At 35.8% G+C, this 13,600-nt stretch overlaps 1 protein-coding gene across 1 annotated transcript in view; it reads right to left on the bottom strand.

Annotated features, from left to right (window-relative positions):
- The window catches only part of LOC149241474 (calcium-transporting ATPase 8, plasma membrane-type-like), a 209,618-nt gene that overhangs the window by 138,276 nt on the left and 57,742 nt on the right, over nucleotides 1-13,600 (bottom strand). The window contains exon 7 of the mRNA XM_089370556.1: nucleotides 4,604-4,673. Within this exon, the coding sequence (XP_089226682.1) occupies nucleotides 4,604-4,673 (70 nt within the window). The remainder of the gene's footprint in view (nucleotides 1-4,603; nucleotides 4,674-13,600) is intronic.

The raw sequence follows: 13,600 nt of genomic DNA, 5'->3' as shown, positions 1-13,600 counted from the left end.
AGCTGCCATCTTCTAGTAAAAGGGAAAACAAATTGCTAATAAAATTGGTAGAGTGGAGATCTTCAGTAATATAGATCTTTATGATCTTCACGTTTTTGGCTTCTTTTCTGGTTCTTCATTTTCTTTGGTAATGTGTACTTCACTCCTTTCCTTCCTTTTATTGTTCTTCTTGTTTTAGGGATCCTTAGGAAAATGTCTTTTAAAGTTTCCATATTCATTGCATCAAAGCATTGCACTTTTGACATATATTGGCTCCCATGTGGTTGATTGTTGTTGTCTCTATTGTTCCTTTGACAAGGTTCAAACCTTCCATTCTTCTTCTTTTATCTAGAAATAAAAGCTTGAAACTTTTCATTGGGTTCGATGTCATCTTTTGCCTTTGATATTGTCTCTTCTAGAACACACAAAGACCATAACTCATCAAAGTTTGGAGCGTCCTTTCTTGAATAGATGCTTGACACAAAACTGCTCGATTATGAAGGTAAAGCATTGAGTACACAAGTAGTCTCTTCAGGATCAGAAACAATTTTTACAATTCCTTGTAGTTGATCCTTCAATTATGAAATATTTGTAAGATATGAGACCAAGTCTTCATCCTTTGATAACCTTGTATTCTATAGTTGATTCCTTAAATATATTTTCTGACCCGAGGTACTGATTGAATAGAGTTTTACCAACTTGTCATAGATTGCTTTTGATGTACCCAAATCTGCAATAAATGAAATAAGATGATCTTTTATGGATTCAATGAGAATCATTTGAGCTATAACTTCTCCTTTAGTATACTTGGCCCATTCTTGAGTCTTATCCTTCACTGAGTTTGTAACTTTTCCAAGAACATAGTCCATGACTTCATTTTCTATGAGCACCAAATATATTCTCTTCTTCCATGCCTTGAAAGTTTGATGACCCATCGAGCTTATTGCCTTCCTTAAAAAATTAAGTCATTTGATTTGAAGATTGAGACATAGAGAATAATATAGTACTTACATGTTAAAAGGGTGTCCTTCTTGATCATGATGTCTTCAAGTATCTTGATGCTCCCAAGACCTTCCAAGAGGCTTCAAAGATGTCCTAGAGTGATGAATTATAGGATGGCTGGTACAATAGTAACTTCAAGCTACTTCAAAGGTGAGTGATGATGTTTCCAAGAGTGTAGATACTGTTTTTAAAACTATTGATGTTCCTTAAGGGGTATCTTCTTGTAGATATGTCTTCCAAAATGGATGATGATCAAAAGATCTTCCAAGATAGAGATGAATAGTTAATGTAGAAGTCTTCCTTCAAATTGAATAATGTGTCTTCTTCCTTAATCCCTTTCTTATGTCCTCCAAAGTAGCTTTGATGAAAATCTTCCACTTATGCCAACAAGAGTGATCTTCAAATCGCCTTCTAGTCACCTTAGCTCTGATACCATGTTGAGAAATCAATAGGGCAACAATTAAGGTGATTTCTCTTTTACTTGATAATTGCTTGTGAATATATGTTGACTTATTATTACTTTTATTATGTTCTTTTCATTAAACAATTACTAAAACCATAAACAATGAAGATCAAAAAATGACAATGAACACAAGATGTAGGCTCCAAGCCAAGGAAAAACCCCTTCAAGGGGAAAACCCAGTAAATTCTTCTCTTCTTATAGAATCAGATCAAAGTGAGAAATTCAAGACCAAAAATTTAAGACCAAGACCTCACACAAGACACAAGTCAACCCTCCTTCCAAGCTCTGTTAACAAGTCAAAGTCAACTCAAGTCAACAATAGTCAAAACTCTCCAAACTTGCTCAAAATTCAGATTTTCAGCTCTTGCATCAAAATTTCAACCCCTGCAACTAGGTTTGCAATTTTCAGCCCTTGCAATTCTTGAAATTTTTGCACGTGTGGCAGATTCTAGGGTAGATTCTCTCTCTTTTGACCCTCACTCTCTCTCCTTTGACTTCAGCTCTTCTTCACTTGTATTTCGTTGAATCTCTCACCTCTTGGAACAAAATCAAACTTGCTTGATAATTATCCAAATGAGAATGAGTTGCACTATATTTATACACAACCAAGAGGTTGAATGGGTCCCCTTCCAGGGCTGAATTGTCCAGGTAGGGCCGAATTGGTCTTGTGGGGATAAAATTGACATTTTTTACTCAAATAACATTCTTTTTCTTCCTTCCTTTAAAAGTCAAAATGGGACTTGACTCCAATACAATAATTTGACTCATGAAAAATATTCTTATTGACTCAATAAACCCTAGGGCCATGAAAAAAATGCTTGACCTAGAAAACAATTTGACTTGAGCATGAAACTCATGCTTATAAAATAAAAATTATTTTTCTTCTTTTGATTTTATAAGAAATATATAATGACATAAGTACAATGACAATTATGAAGATCTAACCTAGTTACATTTTCCAACACCTTTGACTCACTTTAATAAGACTATAAAATCCACAATTTCTTTTGTGTCCATATGAAATTTTTAGATCTAAAATGGGGAATTTATTTATATGTTTCTTGAATTTTACTAACAATCAATGGGTTGAAAAAAAATTCAATGAAATGAATAAACGAAAATACTACTTGAATCCATCACGATCAATCATCTTAGAAGCAAAAGAAATAATGCAAACACCCTATACCAATGGAACTAATGTGCAAAAGAGTTGATATTGAGAAACCCCAAGGAGCACGAAGGTGAGGATTTGATTTATGTGAAGCCTAGGGAAATCGTTGCTATGGAAGAGCTGGAAAAGGTAAGTAGGATCACTAGCCAGGAGGGTAGAGATAATATGAACCTTGTGGGAGAGGCGGGAATAACAAATTGCATGATTAGAAACAATTGGGATAATCAAAAATTGGTTGCTAATAGGAATAACTAGAGTGGGAATATGAATTGGCATGATCATAAACAATCCAGAGAACTAGGTACCAAAGAATGGAAACAACCACATCATCTAGCTAATCAATCATCAGTAACACTACTCGATAATCACCCCAAAAATATGGTTTATTAAATCCTAACCTTTCATTCACTAGATGTCTGGAAGAATATGCGATATTTTCAATAATACCAAACAATAGGTTTTTTTGATTAAAAGACAATTGAACTAGACACCACTTTTTTGTTGAGATAATTATGTTGATAGGCCTTATTAAATGTGGAATGTTGGTACATTAATTTTTCTTTAAATCTAAATCTTTATCTTATGGTCATAAATGAAAGATGTTGGCATATTCTTCGTATTTCTTATAGGCAATGGATGAAATTTCAAATATACAAGTCATTAAATAACAAATGACATCATGTTAACATATATTTATTTTTTCACATTTACCAAATACAATTATAAAATTATCATTGCAAAATTATCAAATAACAAATAACATAATTATGGATAGCTTATAAAAAGAATGGTTGTGCTAAAACCATTAATTTTAAAAAGGAAAATAACTACATTTATTATTATAGTTGTACTAGTATTACATTATCCAGATAACACTACTTTCTTGGTTTAATCCCCACACCGTTTTTCTAAATTAAATTTATATTTTTATATTTTTATTTCCCATAAAATATATATTTTTAATAAAAAAATTGAAATATATATATAATTAATTATGGTATATATTTTGTTATTTAAATTTTTGTGATTCAAAATGAAATAGTTGAGAGCATCCTTTTATGAATTAAAGTAGGTTTTTATGAGTTAAAGTAAATCTCTACTAGACATTTTGCTAGTCCTTAACACTTCAATATCTCTTACATTTTGCTAATCCTTAACACTTCAATATCTCTTTTTCAAATAACATTCTTGAGTAAGGAGAGTATGAATGGTATATAATTATTTATTTGTTCCAATAATTATTGGAATCTAATTTTTTATTTTTGAAAATTTGGTTTAAAAAACAAATCACATAAAGTCTAGCATTTTTTTTGGGACAACTAGCAAAACATCAAAATGAACACTATAACAATGATACTTGATATATTCTTTATTTGGATAGTTGTAAAGAAATTGTTTCATAACTTATTATTATGAAACAATCTCATTAACTTTTATTTATCGATTGATTAACTAAGAATTTTAGGAATTTCAGACTTACCCTTAGTACGAGTTCATTTCCTTTATAACATGATTGAGAATATATTTTCTTAATATAAATCTATGATGGTTTTTTTCCTCTGGAAAAAAAAAAAAAAAAGAAAAGAAGGAAGAAGAAGAAGAAAGAAAGAAAGAAAAAAAAAAAAGAGAATAATTTTTGAGAGATTTTTGAGGTTTTGAATATGTGTTTTGTTTTATTTTGTTTTTGTTTTAAAGTTTTTAAAAAATAACATCTTTTCTTGAGCAAATATTGTGCATTTTTTCTATATTAAATTTTAGATTAGTTTTTTTTAATTAAAATTTAAACTTAGTCACTATGTCAATAAAAATTCTAATTAAATATTAATTTTACCTAAAAAGGTAATACATCATAATCTTTATATTATTATGTAAATGTGATTCATCAATTTACTTAACTAATACATAAAAATATGAATATCATGAATTACAAATTAGTTTAAATTAATAATAGATCAAACCAAACAAAAAAACAAAACTGAAATCCTTACATGTAACGAGAATGACAAGGATCACGGCAAAAAATATACTTCCACCATCAAACCACCCTTCCTTAATTCCCTGCAAAATTCAAATATATAACCACAATTAAAACATAAGACTAAAGTAATCGATACCTCGAACAAATTTAACATACAGAAACCAATCATTCCTAAATATTCTTTTAAAAGTCCAAGTGGTATAATGTTCAATATTTGATATATCACATGCGATAGTTTACAAAATCAAAGCCACAAAAGGTTAGAGGTGCAATATGCGGTAAAGAGCCTATCGTTTAAAGGGCCGTTTTAGTTGAATGTTTGCAAATATATACCAGACTCGACATAATAGTTGCATAGCTGGTAATATCAGAAATGAATGTAAATTTGTCATAATAAGCTAAAATTATATCAATGTAAATTGGCCACCATAATAAGCTAATGGGACGGAAAAGAAGGTGGTGTGGAAAATAAGGTGGTGTTAAATTGGACTATATGAAAGTGTAAAATTCTTTTTTTTAAGTATATAATTAATAATTGTTTTTAAATGTGAAAAAGTACATAGAAGGAATAGCAGATTTGGAACTTGATTATTTTGAAAAATTAAATCATTAAACATAAAAACTCTTATTTCTAATAAAATAAATATTATATGAAGATCAAGATGAATCTCTTTCCAAAGTCAATGGCTTATTCCCCAGGTCGCACAATAGATTCTCCTGCAAAATTCCACTAGTCTCATTGACACCACTTCAGGAATGAGGCTAATATTCACAAGAAAAGCACAACATCGATTTTGTCAACAATAACCAAGCATACTTATCACTTCCAACCATATTTAGGCTACTAATGTGGTAGCCTTGTATATCATAGATATTGACCTAGAGAAGGGAATTTGACTCAAGTGGTGAAATTAGATCATTCAACTCCAAAAAGTCTCCACCTAAATAAGTTGGAGAAAATAATGCCTCGAAATTTGATTGCTCAGTAATGTCTGCTCCATCCATATAATCAACCCTGTGAACATTCCTTTTTGTCTGATTAGTTGAACTTTGTTCGTTTGGATCATTTCTGATCAAAATGTTCGCTTCATCAGCAAGAGTGTTGATGCCCTTCACTTAAGCAAAAGGATCATTAATTAAACCAGACCATTCATTAGCCCCAACTGGAATTTGCAATGAATAAGAAGCAGTCTGTTCATTATTTGGCTCATTAAGACATTCCAACAAGAACTTGGAAAGATGATCTTCATCCCAGGGAATGGTGTTTCCCTCTGAACTTGGAAAGATGATCTTCATCTACTAATGTGGTAGCCTTGTATATCATAGATATTGACCTAGAGAAGGGAATTTGACTCAAGAATGCAAACATGAATAACATGTATACATGAAGTAACTAAATACCTGAGCATCAACACTAAATACATCATATAGGAGACACTATGAAACAAAGGTTTGTCCCATTATAATTGAAATCTAGGTACCGAGTGTTGGAGCAAATTATGGCAATTAATTGCCTTGATAATTTTGCATGAAACAATACACAAATTCCTCGGAAGGGTTGAGTTATATATTCCAAAAAGGAGCCTAAATAATTATGCAAGGTGAATTTATCTACAATATTCATCATAATCTATTTAGAACTTTGTTAATATCATTCTAGATATTGTAATTATATTTTTCATGTTACTTTAACTTTTCTATTATTGCCCTTTGTTGTTGAATTATCATTATATTATGATATTTTTGTTACCTTAACATTACTTAAAGTCTGAATATTTCATCTCTTTCTAAGATGTTTATTGTTGTGGTTCAAATGACCAAGTGAGCCATAAGGCCATGTTAGAAGGAAACTGCCACTGAAAATAGAAATGAATCCAAGAGGTGAATAGTGAATTGGTACAAAGCTTAAGGTTGAGTATTTTTATTGAATTCACACTCTTTGGTGAAGAGTCGTGATTAATGGTTATAACTCTTAACAAATACTTATTATTAATCAATTAATAATCAAAAATATGGTAATGACAATTTCTAAATTGTTTATTTGCCAATTGGATCATGGATGTTGTTGTTTAATTGTGTAGATGTGTGATTAATTATGCATTAAAAAGTCTATAATTTTTATATTTAGATTTTTATGTTTTTCATATATTGGATATTTTGGTTCCCTATGTTAGGGACCCCAATGCCCCTTGTGATGTCTCTTGAAATTTTGGTGGGTCTCTCAACATTTCCCCAAATCAATACACCATCAAACTTTGTAGGAAATTTTAGATCCTTGTAGGCCCTCCAGTTTTAGTTTTTTATGCATATGGTTCACTACCCAAACCCATATTCATTTACTGAGTTAAAACTTCAATATCAAATTGCAACCAAAACACTTCTAGGCTACCACTACATTCACTTTTACATTAACTAATAAAATAATTACACATACAAACACACATAAATGAACATGGGTTTTGATGCAACGATACTGACCATTTTTGCATACTACGACTATGAATTTTTCTGAGAAGCTGGGGAGTAGAGGGTTTGGGTCTATTTATAAAGGTACCATGGAGTGCAATGATTTATAGATATGTCCAGAGTGGATATGGTGAGCCAGTCCTGAACCTACTTCGTCAGATGCAACTAGCAAATATGAAGCCAAATCAATTCAAACTTGTGAGTATTCTTAGAATCTCTTGTATTATAGAATCTGTCGATTTAGGAAAGAAGGTCCATGCTCATGTGATCAAAGCTGAGCCTAAGGTAGACATATTCACTGAGAGTGCTCTGGTCGACATATATGCTAATTATGGTTGTCTAAAAGAGGCATGCAATGTGTTTGATAAGATGCCAAAATGGGATTTAGTTTGATGCAATGCCATGATTACAGGGTATGCCCATAACCAACATCTTCACAAGACAATATAAATGCACCTTTCGTTTTGAATCCAGCCAAAACAAGATCTGATTTTGTTAATTTATTTCCAAACAAACCATTCACAACCACTGTGGCAGCAGGTGCACTAGTTGCACTTGAGCCAAGACCACTTCCCAAAGGTAGACCTTTATGAAGACCTAGTGACAAGCCCACCGACCTAACTCCTAGCAATTCCATCGTTGCTTTGGTTGCAATCCTAACACAATTCTTCATTGGATTGAGACTGAGTCGATTATTATCCCCATCGATGAAATAAATCATGATCTTACCAGGTTCCACATCCTCATCCACCTCTACAATGACATGATCCCCCAGTCCCTCAACAACACAACCCAGAAAGTCAAATCCGGGTCCAAGATTAGCTATTGTTGCAGGAGCAAACACTTTAACTGACTGAAGAACAAGGGTCGCTTCAAACTGGATCACCTGTTTCAGACTCACTTGTTGTGCATTGCACCAAACATTGAAGACATGGGGTAGGTACCCATGTGAGAATTTGGTTCTAAATCTACCCAATCCAAAACAAGAATTAATTAGGCCCAAATCAGGTTCTAAATAAAAGAAATGGTTCTTTGTCTATGCAAAAAGGATTTCCATATGTGCCTTGATCAGTAACTCTGCCAAAACTTATGCAAAGGGAAAAATTGTGCACTCAAAATTCAGTTCCTTCCGTACTCTTGGGATATCCATCGTATTCAAGATGAACTGATAGTGTTGCGCAAATGGCTCAGAATTTTGTTCTCATGGCTCCCAAAATGTCCTGAACTGACTCATTTTCTGAATCCAAAAGTGGGTAACTATCTGCCAATTCCTCAAGTTGTTTTAGGTTCTTTTGTACCCTTGCAGAGAATACAGTCGGTTCAACTTCAATTGAAACTTTCCATATATTGATACAACCCTTTAAAAACCCAATTCCTCCCCTGTCTCAAAACCGGCCTTCAAACCACCATCTCTTCCTTCTACTTTACCCAACTCTACTCCGTCTTTGAACCCTTCATTGTACCCTTGCTGAATGTGTTGATCCTCAATATTTACAGAGGATTCAAATATGTCTGCAGAATCTCCCGCTTGCCCAGATGAACCTAGCATGACCAAAATGCAAGCTTCAAAACCAATTTGAACCTAGTGCTCTGGTGTGGCGAACATTGCTTGGTGCCTGTAGAGTGCATGACAACATGAAGGTTGGAAAAATGGTTCAATGAGTTGGAACCACAAGATGATGACCCAGCTAGTACGCTCCGCGTGAGGCGAGCGTCCTCTGTGGAACACCAGAGTCTTCTTCATCCCAACAATCACCCCTCTCGATAGAATCGGGTGGTCTTTACCAGTGGTTTTCCAGTACCCACCTTTGGTAGCCTGGTTCTTCCACGATCCATTAGGGTATTTCTTCCTATTCCCCTCTATAAAGAAAAACCAGTGTCAATCCCCGCCTTGGAAGCATGCCCTTGCCGCTAAGTCAGATGTCTTGTACTTGTAAAGATCAATATCTATAATTGCATTCAAGTAAACGAGTTCCGACTCTGACTTTGACTTCAATTTCGAGTTAGAAAGCTTCCTTCTGAGATAATAGCAGACCAACTCTTCGTCTGTTGGATGAAATCGAAAGCCTGGAAGTAAGCAGTTCAAGTCACCCATGAACGCTCAGACTTGTGATATGTTGTGAACTAAATGCAAAGCTATGCTTGTTGAAGGTTCGAGGGTTTTTATTTCATGTTCAATCTCGCTGCTTTCCTTGGTGTTGCCTCCTTTCACAAAATGACTGCAAAGTCAAATAAAAAAACACGGAAACCTCGCTACATATTCACCATGCCTACAAAAGGATTGAAAAAAAACATAATCGCGCTCAGTGAATGCTTTTCCAGATGATAAAAAATTGTTGGATGGAGGAGGATGAAATTGACCCTTTTCTATTGGCTGAATTTGCCCAGCCAAATTCATCATAGGAACACCTTCGGTGTAAAAATATAAAGGAAAATAGTAAAAAAATTCTCTATGTTATAAAGGAAGTAAAAACATAGGTGAGTTATTATCATGAAAGTAAAAACATAGGCGAGTTACTGTCATTGTCAAAGCCAAGGACATCCATGCACACTTTCAAAACATTAATTAATAACATTTTATAGAGAATCAATGGGTCTTTAGGGAGTTGTTGTAGCGACTACAACCACCCTCCAAAATTTTGACTTCGCTTCGCTTTGGAGCCTCCCTACTAAAATCTCAGCAGCTTATCTTGCATTGCAAAAGTACTTGTGCTTTCATTTGAGTTTTATCTTTCCCTTTACAAGTTGTGTTTGCTTACTCGCTTTGCTGACTAACCACAATTTGACCTCGTGACTTGGTTGCAAACCGTTTCTAGCAATGCCTTGATGATATGTGCAATCCTTGAGGGCAACCAACCATGGTCTCAAGAAATGCATAGTGAAACCCAGCAGTGTGCTTCAACTCCAGAATTGCACAGACCCAACTGGCAGCTTGTCTCCAGCTGGAAAACTGCACAGAGTAGTCCAAGCCAGCAAGTGAACCTTCATGTCCAAAATTGCACAGAGCTAGCTGGAAACCAACCTTCAGTCCAAGAATTGTGTAGTCCTAACCCACAGTGACCACTTAAGTCCAGAATTGCGCAGATCCAGCTAACAAACTACCTTCGACTGGGAAATTGCATAGATCCTAAGAGGCATCCTAGAGCCGCTCAGCCCAGAAATGGTGCAGGACCATACTGTGCTAAGAAACTGTCAGTGCATGAACCAGAGAGTTGCCCGGTCCTCCCTAGAACTGCACAATTTTTCCGGGCAGTGCATGGCATTTTTCCCAAAAAGCAAGAAGCTAAGAGGAAAAACATCTATTATTAGCTTCCTGAAGGTGACACATTTACATCTTTATAAGTTTCTGCTAAGTGTCGCTATTTCCCTTGATCTCAAGCATATGCATCATGAACTCCATTTTCTCAAATCTATGTAATGGACGCCTCTAGAGCTCACTTATGCATTCGATCATCAATCTCTAGCTTCCCTAGGAGATCAAGGAGCCTTCAAAGCATTGTCATCGCTATTCGGGGTGAGTTTTTCTTTTATTGTCTTTCTTTGTTTTTTCTGTGGCTTTTGTATGTTTAGCTTATGAGAGTGTTGTTTCGCTCGTTTTGTTGAGTGACCACTGGTTTTTTAACTTGTTTTAGCTTGTAGAAGTGTTGTTTCAAGTTATACATTTCCTTCCCCAAGCATCACATGAGTTTTCCCATTTTTGCACCAACAGTTACCGATGCGGCAACTTCCTTTGCACGCTTTGTGTTCCTCCAATTTGATCCATTGTTGCACTTGTTTTACATGCATACATCTACATTTAGTCTGATTGACACTCACCCGTACATCATCCTTCAGATCTGCCTGTTTGCACACTCCCCTCAGACATATCTGGGCTCCCCCTGCCCAGGTCTCACATTCACTTGCATGCACTGCGCAATCTGGCAGCTTAAGTCCTCTACCTTGGTTTCCGGGATTGTGCATAGGTTGTCCTGGGTTGGATCCAACTACGCACTGCACAGTTCCAGGAGCCAATATCCCAGCTTGGTCACTGAGACTGCACAATGCACAATCTCTCCTAGGCTCTGTCCCAGACCGAACTGTGCATTGCGCAGTTCCATTCAGCAGGCTTCCACACTGACTGTCAGGATTGCACAGTGCGTAGTTCCCATAGTCAGTCAATCACCCCTTGTCAGTCAAAACTACATATTTCCTCTCATAAGATGCCCTAGCTGCTGCTTCATCACGCTATAAAGTTAGATTTGTAAGAGTTAATGTTTTCTTGCCATGAGTGTCCTTTCTGTCCCACAAGTACCACACTCATGAAGCGCTTCTCTCCAGCAGTCATTGTACCATGGAACCAAAGAGAGATGCTTCAAGAGTGACCATTGAAAGAAATACCAGGGAAGCAATTGAGAAAGCACCAGTTTACTTGCCAATATATGTAGATGCCCAACTGTTTACAGAAATGGAATCAACACTAACATGGCAACAAAACCAGCAGCAGTGGCAGAAGGCGGCAAGCCAATACAGTATTAGGGAAAGAGGAAATCACTGACATAACTGAGGGAGGACAAAGTTGCAGAGAGAAAGCGCATTCAGTCTTCATGCATGCAACTTTGATAGCAGAAGCAAAAGGAAGCATAGGACACAGACAACATAACAGAGGAAGAGAAAAGAGTAGAGATTGCAGGTAGCAGAATTGAGATCATAGCAAGTAGAACGTGAGTTGAAGGAAGAACAGGAGCTGAGAAGTAGAAACAGGAAGAAGAATAAAGGCAAGGCGTAATGACAGAGCAACAACACTAATACAGTTTGGAGCCGGAATAGCCAACATCTGAAGAAGAGAGTGAACAGATGTAGGCTCCCTCACTAAAGTTAAGCATAAGAACCAAGTTTGGTTGGAGGTCGACAGGTTCATGGAGCAAGTGATGCGCGAGGCCACCAGTGATGACTTGCAACTGAGCACAGACAACATGCAGAAGTACGTTGGTGGTCCAGCCATACTCAGGAAAATACTGCACATGCTTCAAGATGGGACAGACACCAGTTCCAAGACCAAATTCTCGGATGCCATGGAGGCAAGAGTCCGCTTTCAGCAAGACAACATCACGAAATCACAACACAATACCAAGCTTGGCATTAGTACGTGACTGAGTAGCATCAAGTGGAGGTTGCCGAGTTGGTCTTTTCCCACACCTAAGAGTCATAGTGTTTTGTCTTGTTAGGCTGTCTCTAGCCTATTTTGTCCCACATGGGTATATGTGGAAATTGTATATTATTGTAAACATGTTGTAAGTGAAATTCCAAGTGTCACTAGTGGAATGTGAACAGTCACTATGTAATGTAATGAGTTTTGTAAAGAAGTTGAAGAGTCATGAGGGTAGACAAAGAGTCACAAAGGGGAATGTTAAGGGTCACCCCACCCTTTGCTATAAATAGAACCTCATAACTCATAGAAAATGCTTTTGGGAGCCAAGCTTTTAGCTAGGCATTGCTTAGAGAAGGCTTGGAGAGTATTGTGACAAGCCTTGGCTTCTCCACAACGTAGAGCGAGTACATCTCTTTGGAGGAGCAGGCGGTGTTGACTGTAATGTTCCACTATTGGGGCTAGTGGCTGCCAATGGTGTATGTATGGATGAAACTTTCACTTAATATAATATAACTGAGCCAACACATTTTCATGCATATGTTGTTATTGTAGTTCGACTATTCTAGTTACTTTAGCAATGTATGTTATTTAACTTACACATTTGTGTATGAACTATTTTGTATATGATTGTACGAATCTTGTTGAAGACGTGTTGTTGTATTAACCCGTCACTTTGGATTGTGGACTATTCTACTTCCAGCCTATGATGTCATTCAGCTTGTGTGTTCCTTTCAGGATGCATACTATTACAGGCTTCTAAGGGACACACTTCCTTTCCCCTATGTGTGTTAGAACCCCCATGCATCTCACTTGACTCACTACAAGGTCACACACTTGCTTCTGACAAAGTTATCATACTTACCTCTGTGCGTTACCGCAGTCAAGGCACTACTGTACTACCCACTGCTGGGACTCCTACTCCAAATGGTCTGAGGTCTAGTTGGGACTTCTTACCGGGGATATCCCCTAAAATTGGCGGGTTCAACACCGTCAACATGAGTTAAGTTGAACAAAACATGAAAACCTAAAATTTGGAAGATGTGGAAACATATTATTTTAAAATCATGAAAAGATAATAGTTAGATTTTATTTTATTTGTTTAGTTTAGAATGTTGCTTGATTGGTCATGGAGTTAAATATAGAATCTCTCACTCTCTCTATTCCCTTGGGTTAAGCACCACAATCAATGTCATTTGTTTACCTTGTTTACCATCCATGAATCATGAGAAAATAGTGAAAAGGTTTTCCACAATATTTTTTGGGAAAAAAATAGCTTTTATTTAATTTTTAGATAACACATTATTGATGCACATCAATGTAGATCCAAACCATTAAACATCAAATATGAAAAGTTTGTTCTTGTATATATCATGTAAAGGTGAATACTACAAGATTTAATTGAGATATAAGTTA

The sequence above is a fragment of the Pinus tabuliformis genome, chromosome 8 (assembly GCF_031772625.1).
Source record: "Pinus tabuliformis cultivar Carrire ecotype Pingquan chromosome 8, CPIR1, whole genome shotgun sequence".
Taxonomy (NCBI): domain Eukaryota; kingdom Viridiplantae; phylum Streptophyta; class Pinopsida; order Pinales; family Pinaceae; genus Pinus; species Pinus tabuliformis.
This window is presented reverse-complemented; position numbering and strand designations above follow the sequence as displayed.